The following is a 17,151-nucleotide window of genomic DNA, read 5'->3' as shown; positions in this document are numbered from 1 at the left end:
GGCAGATGGAATACAATGTGGAAAAGTGTGAGGTTATGCACTTTGGAAGGAGGAATGGAGGCACAGACTATTTTCGAAATGGGGAAATGCTTAGGAAATCAGAAACACAAAGGGGCTTGGGAGTGCTTGTTCTCAAGGTTAACATGCAGATTCAGTCGGCAGTTAGGAAGGCAAATGCAATGCTAGCATTCATGTCGAGAGGGTTAGAATAATAGAATACAATAAATGATTTAGACCACGACACCACACAACCCTGCCACAGCAACCTCTGCAAGACGTGCCGGATCATCGACACGGATGCCATCATCTCACGTGAGAACACCATCTACCAGGTACACGGTACCTACTCTTGCAACTCGGCCAACGTTGTCTACCTGATACGCTGCAGGAAAGGATGTCCCGAGGCATGGTACATTGGGGAAACCATGCAGACCCTACGACAACTGATGAATGAACACCGCTCGACAATCACCTGGCAAGACTGTTCTCTTCCTGTGGGGGCTCACTTCAGCAGTCACGGGCATTCAGCCTTGGATCTTCAGGTAAGCGTTCTCCAAGGCGGCATTCACGACACACGGCAGCGCAGAGTCGCTGAGCAGAAACTGATAGCCAAGTTCCGCACACATGAGGACGGCCTAAACCAGAATGTTGGATTTATGTCACATTATCAGTAACCCCCACAGCTTGCCTCCTGGGCTTGTAGAATCTCACTAGCTGTTCTGTCTGGAGACAATACACATCTCTTTGACCTGTGTTGAATGCTCCCTCCACCCACTTGTCTGTACCTTTAAGACCTGGCTGGCTGTAGAGATTCGCATTCTAATTAGTATTCTGTAACTTGATTTCTGTGTCTGTGCACTGTTTGAGAGCAGATATCCACTCCATCTGACAAAGGAGCAGTGCTCCGAAAGCTTATGGTATTTGCTACCAAATAAACCTGTTGGACTTTAACCTGGTGTTGTGAGACTTCTTACTATGAATAAGTAACACAGTGGAACAGCGGGGTAAATATGTGGGGTTACGGGGATAGGGCCTAGGTAAGATGCTCTGTTGGAGAGTCAGTGCAGACTCGATGGGCCCTGTACCCTTGTGCATTTACCCTGCTAACCCCCCTAACCTACACATCTTTGGACGCTAACGGATAATTTAACATGGCCAATCCACCTAACCTGCACATCTTTGGAATGTAGGAGGAAACGGAAGCACCCAGAGGGAACTCAGACACAGGGAGAACGTACACAGAAACCCGGTGCTGTCAGGCAGCAGTGCTAACCACTGTTCCACCGTGCAGCCCTTCATCTGCTGCTGAATCCCACATCCACACATTACCGCCAGACTTGACAATTTCAACACATTCCTGACTGGTCTCCCACATTCTATAATTTTGAGGTAATCCAAAATGTCCCCATGTCTTGCAGACGCTTCCTCCATCTCCACAACCCCCTCTTCTAATTCTGGACCTCTGTGCAGCCCCTTTGCAATTCCTGCAGCGTTGCTGGCCTGCGGACTAATGTATGGTTCAATCCCCATTCCAGCTGAGGTCGGTGTCGGAGCTGTCTCCTCACCCTGCCCAAGAGTGGATGGTAACGGCAGCCTACTACTGCCACAAACTGCCAGGAAAACAGCTCTGGATGACACATCAGCAGACATTTGGGGTTCCAAATGCTTGAAAACTGTTAACCTGTGTGAAATTGAGGTGTATTCCAGACTAATTTAAATATAGGATCAGTGTTATTGCTTATTTAGTCACTGCTATAAACAGCGGAATTTTCACTTTGTAAACCTCAGCTTGAAGGAATAAAGTGAATAAATTGGGATATTAACTTTTACCATTATCCATCTGAAGCCAATGGACTCCCTTTTCCCCGCCCTGATGTGACACTGAATCTTCTTGGGTTTGAAGAAGAAACTTAACCTTAGAGCACTGGGCGGTACAGTGACACAGTGGTTCGCTCTGCTGCCTCACAGCGCCAGGGATTTGGATTTGATTCCCAGCTTGAGTCACTGTGTGGAGTTTGCACATTTTCCCCGTGGCTGTGTGGATTTCCTCCGGGTGCTCCGGTTTCCTCCCACAGTCCAAAAGATGTGCTGGTTAGGGTGCATTGGCCAAGCTGAATTCTCCCTCAGTGTTACCCGAACAGGTGCCCGAGTGTGGCGACGAGGGGATTTTCACAGTGACTTCATTACAGTGTGAATGTAAACCTACTTGTGACTCATAAATAAACTTTACTGTTGGCCTCAGTACCCGAGACCTGGCAGGATGGCAAGAATGGCCCGGGGCTCCAGTGAGGTGTACTGGAGGGGCCGGAGTGGGCAAGTGGTGACACTGGGAGGAGCAGCAGCTGGTAGGCCTACAGCGACCCCTGGTGGACAGGAGGGGAAACAGCAGCAGTGCTGTCTGCACAAAAGCTTCTCCAGTTCAGCTGATCAGAGAGACTGGGAACCTCTTCAAATGTAAACTTCAGCTTCTCACATTCACCCCCATTCATCCCTCTCTCTCTCCATCCACCTCACTCTCCCTCCCTTCTCCATCCCTCCCTCTCACCATCCATCCCTTTCTCCCTCCTCCCATCCCTGCAAGTTTCAGGGCAATCCTCCATATTTTAAAAGGACTCAGGAGAAACCTGACAGTTTAAAAGTGATGTGGAGATGCCGGCGTTGGACTGGGGTGAACACAGTAAGAAGTCTCACAACACCAGGTTCAAGTCCAACAGGTTTATTTGGTAGCAAATACCATAAGCTTTCGGAGCGCTGCTCCTTCGTCAGATGGAGTGGAAATGTGCTCTCAAACAGTGCACAGAGACACAAAATCAAGTTACAGAATACTGATTAGAATGTGAATCCCGACAACCAGCCAGGTCTTAAAGGTACAGACAACGTGGGTGGAGGGAGCATTAAACACAGGTTAAAGAGATGTGTATTGTCTCCAGACAGAACAGCTAGTGAGATTCTGCAAGTCCAGGGGGCAAGCTGTGGGGGTTACTGATAATGTGACATAAATCCAACATCCCGGTTTAGGCCGTCCTCATGTGTGCGGAACTTGGCTATCAGTTTCTGCTCAGCGACTCTGCGCTGTCATGAAGGCCGAGAACGCTTACCTGAAGATCCAAGACTGAATGCCCGTGATGTCTGAAGTGCTCCCCCACAGGGAGAGAACAGTCTTGCCAGGTGATTGTCGAGTGGTGTTCATTCATCCGTTGTCGTAGCAGTTTAAAAGTGGCCAACTCTGGCTGTTGGCTGATTAAAAACCTCCCAGAAGGTTCGGCAAGACAAACATAACCTGTCGGTGGACTGTGCTAAGAGAAAAAAAGGTGTGAGCCCCCTGAATATGCAAGTGGCCAAAAAGGCAGACACACCAGTGATCGAATCATCAGACGGACAAAGGACAGTAAACAGACCAGCAGGGAGTCCATGGCCACAGAAATCGGCCCATCCACAGAAGACATTGAAATAACGACCCACGGGGGGTCAAGGCAGTTCCAGCCTTTTGTGTGTGGACTTGACTAAATTAAACTGAAACTGCCGGTGATCGAAAGCCCCATTGTCCTTGAAAATCACCTACGGGGGCAGGGAAGGTGTTTTTGTTAAATTGAGCTGAGAGTCAAACAAGCAGAACCGAGCTCTCTTCCAGAATCACAAGCAGGGACACAGACAAGCCGGACCAAGCTCTCTTCCAGAATCACAAGCAGGGACACAGACAAGCAGAACCAAGCTCTCTTCCAGAATCGCAAGCAGTGACACAGACAAGCAGAACCAAGCTCTCTTCCAGAATCGCAAGCAGTGACACAGACAAGCAGAACCAAGCTCTCTTCCAGAATCGCAAGCTGAGAAGCAGACAAGCAGGACTGAGCTCTCTTCAGTTTCGACCCTGCACTAAGACATTTGAGCCGACCACAAAGGAACCCCTTTTAGAATTGTGAGTATCCCAGCCAACCTTGTGAAGCTCCCGAGGATAGGATAGAGGTTGAGGCAAGGGGAGGGGTGGTGTATTGTAATTTTAAAGTTCAGGAATACATTGTACCCATTAGCATTTCTCCCATAGTGTAGTATGAAGTATAAGTTTTATTCATGTGTGGTGGGGTATTGAAGAGGTTGATTTTATTGTTAAATAAATCACTAAGTTTTGAAACTCATTTGGAGTTTGTCTTGCCTCTTGTTCTCTCATCAGTGCACTCTGACGAGGTCACGTTTTCAATATCCCTTACCATAAATCCGGAGTCTCGAACCGAGGGTGATCTGAGCGATTCGAACCCACTCACTCAAGGGAGACTGCTGGTCAGGAGATAAAAGGGACAGAGTCTCTCTGTTCTCTCTCTTGGAGACCTACTCGAGTGGAGTGGGTGCAGGGTGGCCGTTGTCCCACCGACAAGGGAGAGAATCACTCAGGCCTTGGTGGCGGTTTTGGGATGGCTGTGTGATATAAGTATCAGGTTACCGGTCAGGTGTAAACGGTGAGCCTGGTTCAGCGCTCTCTCCTGTGGACTTGCCCCAGTGCAGCATTCCCCGGCCTTTGAAATTTCAAGGCCTGTAAGAGAGAGACACTCACAGCTATCGGCAGACCCTCAAACATCAGCCTGTGAGTGGAGTAAAAAGGAAGATCCCGCTACATCCCTCCCTCCAATAAGAACCATTCACTGAGCACAGCAGTTTCACCCTCATTCCCACAGTCTGTATTCCAGCCTTTATCACATCCACTCTGCTCCCAGATATTTTACACCATTAGATATTACAATTCAAACTTTATAATCTCTACAATTTACTATTTGTTCAAGGAGATGAGGGCGGCATGGTGGCACAGTGGTTAGCACGACTGCCTCACAGCACCAGGGACCTGAGTTCAATTCCTGGCTTGGGTCATTGTCTGTGCAGAGTCTGCATATTCTCCCTGTGTCTGCGTGGGTTTCCTCCGCGTGCTCCGGTTTCCTCCCACAGTCCAAAGATGTGCTGCTTTGGCTGACTGGCCATGCAAAATTGACCCTAGTGTCAGGAGGATTAACAGGTTAAATATGTGGAGTTACGGGGATAGGGCCTGGGTGGGATTGTGGTTGGTGCAGACTCGATGGGCTGAATGGCCTCCTTCTGCACTGTAAGATTCTACGATTCTATGAGTTCACAAAATTAAAGTTAAAAGTTAAATTTATTTATTAGTCACAAGTAAGGCTTACATTAACACTGCAATGAAGTTACTGTGAAATTCCCCTCGTCGCCACACTCCAGCACCTGTTTGGGTCAATGCACCTAAATAGCACATCTTTCAGACGGTGGGAGGAAACCGGAGGACCCAGAGGGAACCCACACAGACACGGGGAGAACGTGCAGACTCCGCACAGACAGTGACCCAAGCTGGGAATTGAACCTGGGTCCCTGGCGCTGTGAGGCAGCAGTGCAGACAGACAGTCAAGAAATCATCAATTCCACTCCCACCCGGAGTGATGGGGATATATTTAGAGTAACAGTTTTAACAACACCAGGTTAAATTCCAACAGGTTTATTTGATAGCAAATCCCATTAGCCTTTGGAGCGCTGCTCCTTCGTCAGATGGAGTGGAAATCTGCTCTCAAACAGGGCACAGAGACACAAAATCAAGTTACAGAATACTGATTAGAATGCAAATCTCTACAGCCAACCAGTTATTAAAGATACAGACAATGTGAGTGGAGGGAGCATTAAGCACAGGTTAAAGAGATGTGTATTGTCTCCAGACAGGACAGCCAGCAAGTCCAGGAGGCAAGCTGTGGGGGTTACTGATAGTGTGACATAAAGCCAACATCCCGGCTTAGGCCGTCCTCATGTGTGCGAAACTTGGCTATCAGTTTCTGCTCAGCGACTCTGCGCTGTCGTGTGTCGTGAAGGCCACCTTGGAGAATGCTTACCCAAAGATCAGAGGCTGAATGCCCATGACGCACTTCAGCGGTCACGGGCATTTGTCAGGAGAGAAAGGTGCTGACGTTTCGAGTCCAGATGACCCTTTGTCAAAGACTGACCTCTGAAGAATTGAGAGAGGGAGGTGGAGAAGAACAAAATGAAAGATCTGCAAACTGACAAAATGTTTCACGGCCCAAGACCAAAACAAGTGGTAATTGAACAAGTAAAGACACAAAAGATGTTCTGGATGAGGTGTGAATAGCCGGTGAGCGATAGTCTGAATGTAAAGTAAACAAGAGGGAAATGAGGTGAAAAAAGCAGCAACGAAACACAGATCACAATGGGGGCAGAGATTGTGGTGTAAAATTGTTGAGCTCAGTTTTGTTCTGAAGGCTGTAAAGTGTCTCTTTCAGTTGCGAGAAATAATAATATATTTCCCAGTTCCGATGACAGGTCACATTCAGTCTGTTCCTCTCTCCACAGAGGCTGCCTGACTTGTTGAGTATTTCCAGCCAAAAGAGAAAACGCTGGAAAATCTCAGCAGGTCTGGCAGCATCTGTAAGGAGACAAAAAGAGCTGAGGTTTCGAGTCCAAGTGACCCTTTTGACAAAAGCAGCAATTTGCTGTGAACTGGGCCGGGTTGAGGTTTTGAGTGACAATCCTGGGGCGATATCAGGACAGGAACAGCCACAGATTCCCCCTTTTCCCTGGGACATTTCACTGGAGCTGTGTTGGTGAGTGTTTGTAATCTCTGTCTCACTGTCTCGGTAATGGGGGCAATTTCCAGCGTTTTCCGTTTGATGTCAACCAGAGAATGTGTAAGAATTGTCACACCCGAAACAGATGTCTCTTACTCAGGACACCCCAGCTCGGGTCTGGTTGGGGGGGCGGGGGAAGGGGGTAACGTTCACAATTTTGTGTTTATGTCTGGTGCGAATAATACTTTGGATTAAACGGAGAAGTTTTTTAAACTGAGGAGAGTAACTGCATTTGGGCGCTGACTTTAAACAACATGAACAAGCCCGGGCTGCTGGAGAAACATTTTGGGATTTGTGAGCAGTCAGTTCCGGCTGGTTTGAAGTGAAATCCTGTCGGTGCTGCGGCAAATCTGAACTCAAACCAGACAAACTGGAACCGCTGGGTTAGAGATTCCGGGTGTTGGGATGTGGAGGCTGGGGGAGGGGGAGATGGCGGTAAAACTCTGAGCCTGAGTTTCGAGCGGGATGTGAGCGGGATAAAGGGAAGGAATGACAGTTAATGTGGGAGTCAGGGACAATAGCAGAAGGTGGAAAGCTCTGGAAAGGAGCACGGAGGGTAAAGGCCATCAAAGCATGCTTGTTTAAATGAAGATAAAAGCAAAATACTGCGGATGCTGGAATCTGAAACAAACAGAAAATGCTGGAAAATCTCAGCAGGTCTGACAGCATCTGTGGAGAGAGAATGGAGTTACTGCTTCCAGTCTGGATGATCACAGATGCGATCAGACCTGCTGAGGTTTTCCAGCACTTTCTGTTTTTGATTAACTGAAAGTTCAGCAGGGAAAGAAGCAGCGAACTGAACACACTGAACCCAGGGGGAGGGGGTGACCCAGGATAAGCTCAGTGAGGCTCTGCAATGTCCATCAACACATCCACATTCAGACCTTAGAGAGCCAAGGGGGAGGGGAAGGAGAAACTATTTGGGGCACCGCAGGTGGTCACCCCTTCCCCCACTCTGTGGTTCCACATCCCTCCCACACCTGGGCAGGGTTGGCTCAAGGTGCAGGAAGCTGCAAGCTGAGAGGCTGAGCTGTGAACTGGGCCGGGTTGGGGGTTTGAGTGACAGTCCTGGGGCTATTTCAGGACAGGAACTGCCACAGATTCCCTCTTTTTCCTGGGACGTTTCAGTGGAGCTGTGTTGGTGAGTGTTTGTAATCTCTGTCTCACTGTCTCGGTAATGGGGGTGGGTTGTAGATTGCTGTGGGTGTTAGACTAAATAACCTCTCCTCATGCTGCCAGTTCCAGTCTGCAGACTCCATTTCTCAGTCCAGTCTGCTGCTCTGTCTCTCTGTACTTTGCTGCAGTGCTCCACATTCTGAGCAACATCCAGCCCATTGTTATCACCCGAAATTTGCGGCAAACTCCCTTCACTGTGACACAGCGGTTAGCACTGCTGCCTCACTGAGTCTGGGTTCGACTCCAGCCGTGGGTGACTGTCTGTGTGGAGTTTGCACAGTAAGAAGTCTCAGAACACCAGGTTAAAGTCCAATAAGTTTATTTGGAATCAAAGCAAATCACTGCGGATACTGGAATTTGGAACTATGTTCTGTGGAACATCGTTTCCTCACTTGTTCCTGTGCAGCAGTAAATCCTCATCCTGAACACTTTCCCTCTTTCCTGTCCTGCCACCAACTCCCACACTGACCAACCAGCTCATATTTCAATGGATTGTCCCGTGTTTGAGTCCAGTGTGCCAGGCTGCATGGCGTATGGGCGCTGTTTCACCCATAAGATGGATGTGTGCAGCACCCTCTTCCAACTGTTCTGGCTGCCAACCAGCCCCTGTCCACCCTCGCAGTTCCAGCAGCACCGCACACAATACTGCTCACCTGCTCCGACAGACTCATGAAGGATGTCCTTTCACTTTCTCTGAGAGAGTTGGTCAGCCTGGCAAACCCAGTGTGAAATATCTTCACAAATCTTTTCTCCCACTCTCTATTCTGGCTGGGTTCAGTTCTCTTTTGTACAGAGTGAAAATAAAATCAATTATTTTCTCTCCTGGTCCCTTGCAGGGAGCTGCAGCTTTTTACTGGGGGTGTTGGGGCCTCCAGCGGGTGTTTGTGAATCCTCCCCGCCCACCTCCCAGGGTTTCCTTCCTTCCCAGAGATCAGAGTCCTCATTGATTTGAGGCCAAAGTGTAACCTCTTATTTATTGTCCCCCTCCCCCATCCTCTGATGTGAACCATCCTCCAGTGGCTGAGCCAGGATGGGGCCGTTAACCTGGGCCTGTTCCCGGGAGGGAGGGAGGGAGGGAGAAGCCCCGCAGCTGCAAACCAGGGAGCTGACAATGATTCTGAAGGGTTTGCGGATCCACAAAGTGTTTCCAAATCCTCCCAGCCACCGCCTAACGCTGACTCCGCTTCTCCGGGACAAACAAGCGCCAAGGACAGCAATGACACTGCGCATGCTCCACATCACAGTGCCCGGGGGCTGATTGACGGCAGCTCCGGACCAATAGGAAGAGGGGGCGGGGCTGGAGGACCGAGCGAGAGCGGCTGGTCCTCCAACCAATCGGAGTGAATGAGAGGCGGGGCCGGGCTGCGACTGAAGCATGCGCAGTGCAGGTAATGGCAACGGACAGACGGTTTTAACTTGGAAACGAGATCAATACGAGGTAGAGGGCGGCGCGCGGGGAATGATAAATGTGGCGGGTGGGTGGAGAGACTTTGTAAACATGTTGTTCAAACCCAAACCCCGGAAATGAACTTCCCGGTCCCCCGCTTTGTACCAAATGGAGCGGCAGCTTGTAGTGTTAGACCCGGGCTGACTGCCGCCATTGAGGCTGCATGTGGGAGGCCGGCAGGGATTGTGATTGGAGAGTGAAGCCCTGATGTCACAATGGAATGGGTGAGTGTGACGTCACAATGGAATGGGTGAGTGTGACGTCACAATGGAATGGGTGAGGGTGTGACGTCACAATGGAATGGGTGAGGGCGTGACGTCACAACGGAATGGGTGAGGGTGTGACGTCACAATGGAATGGGTGAGGGTGTGACATCACAATGGAATGGGTGAGGGCGTGACGTCACAACGGAATGGGTGAGAGTGTGACGTCACAACGGAATTGGTGAGGGTGTGACATCACAATGGAATGGGTGAGAGTGTGACGTCACAATGGAATGATGAGGGTGTGACATCACAATGGAATGGGTGAGGGTGTGAGGTCACAATGGAATGGGTGAGGGTTTCAGATGAGCTGAGACTGGGCTGGAGTCGGGCGATGGCACTGACATGTGGCCCGGTGGCACAGTGGTTAGTGCAGTTGCCTAACAGCGCCAGGGACTCGGGTTCAATTCCAGCCTCGGGTCACTGTCTGTGCAGAGTTTCTACATTCATAGAATCATAGAATCCCTCCAGTGCAGAAGGAAGCCATTTGGCCCATCGAGTCTGCACCGACCACAATCCCACCCAGGCCCTACCCCCACTATTTACCCGCTAATCCCTCTAACATATGCATTTTAGGATTCCACGGGGCAATTTTTAACCTGGCCAATCAATCTAACCCGCACATCTTTGGACTGTGGGAGGAAACCGGAGCACCCGGAGGAAACCCACGCAGACACGAGGAGAACGTGCAAACTCCACACAGACAGTGACCCGAGCCGGGAATCGAACCCGGGACCCTGGAGCTGTGAAGCAGCAGTGCTAACCACTGAGCTACCGTGCCGCCCTCATTCTCCCCGTGTCTGTGTGGTTTTCCTCCGGGTGTTCCGGTTTCCTTCCACAGTCCAAAGATGTGCTGGTTAGACGGATTGGCCATGATAAATTGCCACTTGGTATCAGGGGGGTTAACAGGTAAATATGTGGATAGGGCCTGGATGGGATTGTTGTCGGTGCAGGCTCGATGGGCTGAATGGCCTCCTTCTACACTGTATTTTATTATTCATTATTATTAATTACTATTAATGCTTCTATGAATGAACGTGGTCTTGATGATGATGTGGACATGTGGCTGGAAGCTCATCTTGGGATGAACTATTTCACCCTGGTTGTGAACAGCCTGGTTCAGCCTCAGACAGTTGCCAGGAGGAGAGATAAAGTTGTTGGCGAGGGAGTGGAGTTTGTAGTGGGGACTGAACACAATGGGTTCAGTCTTCCCAGTATTTATATGAAATAAATTTCTGTTCTTTCAGTACTGGATGTCAGACAAGTCAGGATGGTGTGTGAGTTGGAGAGGAACTTGGAGCTGATGGTGTTCACAGAGTTTGGAAATTCTGTCAAAGTTCCTGTTGAGTTGTAGATGTATAAAATCTCTCTCCTCCCCTCCGCCTCTCCTACTTCTCTCTGTTTCCATTCAGAGTGTGGAGATGCCGGCGTTGGACTGGGGTAAGCACAGTAAGAAGTCTCACAACACCAGGTTAAAATCCAACAGGTTTATTTAGTTACATAAGCCACTAGTTTTTGGAGTGCTGCTCCTTCATCAGGTGAGTGGGAGTTCTGTTCACAAACAGGGCATATAAAGACACAAACTCAATTTACAAGATAATGGTTGGAATGCGAGTCTTTACAGGTAATCAAGCCTTAAAGGTACAGACAAGGTGAGTGGAGAGACGGTTAAGCACAGGTTAAAGAGATGTGTATTGTCTCCAGCCAGGACAGTTAGTGAGATTTTGCAAGCCCAGGCAAGTCGTGGGGATTACAGGGAGTGTGACATGAACCCAAGATCCCGGTTAAGGCCGTCCTCATGTGTGATTGACAGATCCATGCTCACTGCTTCCTGCCCTGGACACAGAGAGCTGAAAATTTCCATGCAGGCTGCCAGACAGATAAATAGAACACAGAACATCGAACAAAGAACAGTACACCACAGAACAGGCCCTTCGGCCCACGATGTTGTGCCGAGCTTTGTCGACATTACTGGAGTAAAAATGTGTGGAATACACAGACCGAATTCACTTCATTCCCTTCAGTTGCTGCAAGTCCCCAATTTCCCCCAGAATGAGAAAAGAAATGGAAAGGGGGAAACATTGATTTCCTCACAGATGTTGCCCAGAGGAGGAAGTTTCACTCTGAAGCTCATTGGACAACTTCCGCATTGTGACGTCACGATAGAGCCCTGCCTGAATCAGCCAATAGGAATCACTCCGCTCCGCGGTGACGTCTCTGGGTTCCAGTGCGCAGGCCCGGGTGCCCCGCCCCCACCCATTGTTCCCCTCCCCCTACACCACATCGAGCCAAGGTTTCCAGGCAACCGGCTGACGGCTCCGGCCAGAGCGAGAAGCTGCTCGGTGAGCTCCCCCTCCCCCCGGCCCGGGACTGCGCATGTGCGAGGGAGAGGGGAAGCTGCGCATGTGCAGGGGAGAACCCACCCTCTGATCTTCATGATCAGGTGTTGACCAATGGGAAGAGTTGGAGGACTGGAAGGACTCTGGTCTTCCAGCCAATCAGAGCGCAGGCTTTGTGTGAATGAAGATTGATCTTCAGACAGACTCAAACTTCCTCCTGTCTCAAACATCTGTGAGTAAAACACTTTCTTTTCAACCCCCTTTCCATTTCTTTTCTCATTCTGGGGGAAATTGGGGACTTGCAGCAACTGAAGGGAAAGGAAGTGAATCCAGGGAGGGTGCAGACTCTGGAAAGGTTGGCCCAGGTTTCTCTCTCTCTTAAACCAGAAAATGATCCATTTCTGCCCACTGTTTGCTGTGAGCCAATCTTCTATCCACGCCAATATGTTATCCCCGCAGCATGAATTTTTATTTGCTGCAATAACCTTTCATGTGGCACCTCATCAAATGTCTTCTGGAAATCTAAGTACAGCGCATCCACCAGTTTCCCTTTATCCAATTCCCGATGGGGAATTTTATAAAATTGAACAACACATCAACTATCTCACTCTGTTAAGACCCGAGAATGAAGCCCAGCAGGACCCGAGGACAAGTCAGGGAATTCCCTGGGAATTGTGCTTTTTCAGAGTTCATCCCACACTTCTGTTTTCTGATTTCCAGCTGTTTCTGAGTTTGAACTGTATCCTCTATTGTGAACACCGAGGCAAAATACTTGTTCAATTCATCTCCCAGCTCCTTATTTTTCATCATCAATTCCTGGACTCACTTTCTATTAGACAGTTAAGAAATGAGGTGGAGCAAGTGACTGAAGTGTCAGTCAGGGAGCACTATTGGGAGCACCAATAGTTTCAAAATAGTTCTGGAAAAAAATAGGACAGATCCACAGGTCAAGGCCCTAAACTGGAGCAGGGCCACTTTTGTGGGCATTAGGCAGGATCTAGCAGATGTCGATTAGGTGAATTTGTTTGAAGGGAAAGGAATGACTGGCAAAGGGGAGGTTTTAAAAGTGTGATATCAAGAATCCAGGGGCAGTATATTCCTGTTAAGATGAAGGGAAAGAATGGTAAATTTAGGGATCTCTGGCAGACGAGGGACATTGAGGCTCTGGTGAGGTAAAAGAAGGAAGCATACATTGGGTTTAGGCAATCGGGGACAAGTGAATCACTCTGACTCTAAAAAGTGTAAGAAAATACTGAAGAGGGAAATCAGGAGGACAAAAAGAGGGTATGATATGTATCTGGCTGGTAAGATTAAAGAAAATTCCAAGAGGTTCTTTTGCTGTATTAAGAGTAAAAGGGTGGCTAGAGAGAGAATAGATCCCCTTAAAAATCAGTATGGCCATCTGTGTGTGGAGCCACAGGAGATGGGTGAGATTTTTAATGAATACTTCCCCTCTGTGTTTACTGCGGAGAGCACCATGGGTGCGAAAGAAATAAGGGAACCAAGTGGTGATGTCTTGGGCACACGCATGTTCCTTGGGAAGGAGGTATCTGCAGCCTTATAAAAGCAAATTACTGCGGATGCTGGAATCTGAAACCAAGAGAGAAAATGGTGTTTCTTGTCTAAATGACCCTTTGTCAAAGCTCTGAAACATCAGTTCTTTTCTCTCCATACAGATGCTGCCAGACCTGCTGAGAATGGGGAGAGTGTGTGGGATGGAGATTTACAGCTTTTGGGGAATGAGAGAGGAAAGAATGTTCCATAGAAATTGTCTGTTCTGAATTTCTATCCTGTACTGACACTGATGACTTTTGGAAACTCATTTTACAGGATATTGAAAGAGGAATCACAGGCTGAAATCTCAAACGTCACGTCTAGATCAGACAGAGTCATATTCCTTGGGACCTCAATATCATCGGACTTTGAATCCAGAAGGAGAAATAATTGTCCAGTCTGTCGATTTGAAAAGAATTGAAATGTCAGTGTGAGTGAAAAAGCATCAACACACTGCCACACTTGAGTGAGTGTGTTCCAATGCACTGACTAAAGAGCTTTAACCAGTTACACAGTCTGAATAAATATCACACCATTCACAGCGGGGAGAGACTGTAATCTTGTTCTGTGTGTGGACGAAGTTTCAACTAATTGTCCACCCTAGAGAGAGATAAGGACACCTGCACCATGGAGAAACCATGGAAATGTGTGGACTGTGGGAAGGGATACAGAGCCCCATCAGAGCTGGAAGCTCATCGGCGCAGTCACACTGGGGAGAAGCTGTTCATCTGCTCTCAGTGTGAGAAGGGATTTAATCAGTTCTCCAGCTTACGGATACACCAGCGAGTTCACACTGGGGAGAGACCATTCAGCTGCTCTCAATGTGGGAAGCGATTCACTCAGTCATCCAATCTGCAGTCACACCAGCAAGTTCACACTGGGGAGAGGCCGTTCACCTGCTCTCAGTGTGGGAAGGGATTCACTCGGTCATCCAGCCTGCAGAAACACCAGCGAGTTCACACTGGGGAGAGGCCGTTCATCTGCTCTCTGTGTGGGAAGGGATTCACTCAGTTATCCAGCCTGCAGACACACCAGCGAGTTCACACTGGGGAGAGGCCATTCACCTGCTCTCAGTGTGGGAAGGGATTCACTCGGTCATCCGAGCTGCGGGCACACCAGCGAATTCACACTGGGGAGAGGCCGTTCACCTGCTCTCAGTGTGGGAAGGGATTCACTCAGTTATCCAACCTTCAGAAGCACCAGCGAGTTCACACTGGGGAGAGGCCGTTCACCTGCTCTCAGTGTGGGAAGGGATTCGCTCAGTCATCCGAGCTGTGGGCACACCAGCGAGTTCACACTGGGGAGAGACCGTTCACTTGCTCTCAGTGTGGGAAGGGTTTCAGCGTTTCATCCCGGCTGCTGAGACACCAGCAAGTTCACGAGTGATGACAGGGGTTGGATTCTGCTGCTATTGTTTCTGCTCTCAGTTGCATCCAGGACTGCATTTTGTTCATTCTCACAGTTGGTCAATGGGAAGGGTCAGAGGGTTTCTTTGTGCTGGACTGGCTGGTCTCAGCCTCCAGTGGGCTGATGCTCTTTGAGTCTTTTTGCGAATACCTGGTTTCAAATGTCACAAGGATCACAGAGTGACAGGAAGTTCAGAGATATTTAGTCAGAAGAAAACAGGTTGGCAGTGCAAAGGTACCTTTCTGAATGGAGGGCTGTGACAAGTGACATTCCTCAGGGATCAGTGCTGGGACCTTTGCTGTTGTAATATATATAAATGATTTGGAGGAAAATGTAACTGGTTTGATTGGTAAGTTTGTGAACGACACAAAGGTTGGTGGAATTGCGGATAGCGATGGGGACCGGCAGAGGATACAGCAGGATTTAGATCAGTTGGAGACTTGGGCGGAGAGATGGCAGATGAAGTTTAATCCGGACAAATGTGAGGTAATGCATTTTGGAAGGTCTAATACAGTTGGAAATATACAGTTATTGGCAGAACCCTTAAGAGTATTGCTAGGCAGAAGGATCTGGGTGTACAGGTACACAGGTCATTGAAAGTGGCAATGCAGGTGGAGAAGGTCGTCAAGAAGGCATACGGCATGCTTGCCTTCATCGGCCAGGGCATTGAGTTTAAAAATTGGTAAACATGTTGCAGCTTTATAGAACCTTAGTTGGACCGCACTTGGAATTTAGTGTTCAATTCTGGTCACCACACTACCAGAAGGATGTGGAGGCTTTGGAGAGGGTACGGAAAATATTTATCAGGATGTTGCCTGGTGTGGAGGGCATTAGCTATGAGGAGAGGTTGGAGAAACTTGGTTTGTTCTCACTGGAACGACGGAGGTTGAGCGGGGGGCGACCTGATAGAAGTCTACAAGATTATGAGGGGCATGGACAGAGTGGATAATCAGAAGCTTTTTCCCAGGGTGGAAAAGTCAATTACTAGGGACATAGGTTTAAGGTGTGAGGGGCAAGGTTTAAAGGAGATGTACAAGGCAGGTTTTTTACACAGAAGGTGGTGGGTGCCTGGAACTCGTTGCCGGGGAAGGTAGTGGAAGCAGATACGATAGTGACTTTTAAGATGTGTCTTGACAAATATATGAATAGCATAGGAATAGAGGGATATGGTCCCCGGAAAGGTCGGGGGTTTTAGTTCAGACGGGCAGCATGGTTGCTGCAGGCTTGGAGGGCCAAAGGGCTTGTTTCTGTGTTGTAATTTTCTTTGTTCTTCATTCTGTTTGGAACATCCCAAATGCCCATCCAATTTCCTTTTTAATTGTTTATTGTCTCCACTTCCTCCACCCTCGTAGGCAGCGAGTTCCAGGTCATTAACATTCGCTGCATCAGAATATTCTTCCTCACATCTGCCGCCCCCCCTCCCCCCCCCCCCACTCCCCCCTCCTTGCATCTCTGACCCAAAACAAGAAATCTGTGTCCTCCTCGTCCTTGTCCCTTCAGCTAATGGGAACAGCTTTTCTTTGTCCACCTTATCTAAACCTGTCAGAATCTTGTCCACCTCTATCAAATCTCCCCTCAACCTCCTTTGCTCCAAGGAGAACAACCCCAGCCTGACATTGACAATAAAGAACAAACTAACAGAATAAGTTACTGTCTGAAATCAAATGGGAATGTTTAATTTCTGTTTTAAAGATATTGTGAATATATTGTCCTGGACAATAAGGGAATTGGAATAACTCACCTTGGGTGTGGTTGAATGGAATATATCAATCTGATATCCACGTACAGTCGATTGAAAGTCTGGAATATGTACAAAGAACAATACAGCACAGAAACAGGCCCTTTGGCCCTCCAAGCCCGTCCAATAAAGGCAAGCATGCCATATGTCTTCTTCACCACCTTTTCCACCTGTGCTGCCACCTTTAAGGATCTGTGGACTTGCACACCCAGATCCCTCTGCGTGTCTCTGCTCCTGATGGTTCTGCCATTTATTGTATAGCTCCCCCCTGCATTAGATCTACAAAATGCATCACTTCGCATTTATCTGGATTAAATTCCATCTGCCATTTCTCTGCCCAATTTTCCAGCCTATCTATATCCTGCTGTATTCTCTGACAATGTTCATCACTATCCGCAACTCCAGCAATCTTTGTGTCGTCCACAAACTTACTAATCAGACTAGCTACATCTTCCAAATCATTTATATATATCACAAACAGCAGAGGTCCCAGTACAGAGCCCTGCTGAACACCACTAGTATCTGTCTGTATCTTTATGACCTGACTGGCTGTAGGGATTCTCTCTGCGTGTCTATACTCCTGATGGTTCTGCCATTTATTGTA

At 48.6% G+C, this 17,151-nt stretch overlaps 1 protein-coding gene across 1 annotated transcript in view; it reads left to right on the top strand.

The window, feature by feature from the left end:
• Positions 1–7,052: 7,052 nt before the first annotated feature.
• LOC144480922 (uncharacterized) overlaps positions 7,053–17,151 on the top strand; it is a 61,546-nt gene continuing 51,447 nt past the window's right edge. Inside the window, exons 1-3 of the mRNA XM_078200547.1 lie at positions 7,053–7,058; positions 14,066–14,746; positions 17,029–17,039. Coding sequence (XP_078056673.1) covers positions 7,053–7,058; positions 14,066–14,746; positions 17,029–17,039 — 698 coding nt within the window. The remainder of the gene's footprint in view (positions 7,059–14,065; positions 14,747–17,028; positions 17,040–17,151) is intronic.

Source organism: Mustelus asterias, chromosome 30 (assembly GCF_964213995.1).
Source record: "Mustelus asterias chromosome 30, sMusAst1.hap1.1, whole genome shotgun sequence".
NCBI classification, from domain to species: Eukaryota; Metazoa; Chordata; class Chondrichthyes; order Carcharhiniformes; family Triakidae; genus Mustelus; species Mustelus asterias.
This window is presented reverse-complemented; position numbering and strand designations above follow the sequence as displayed.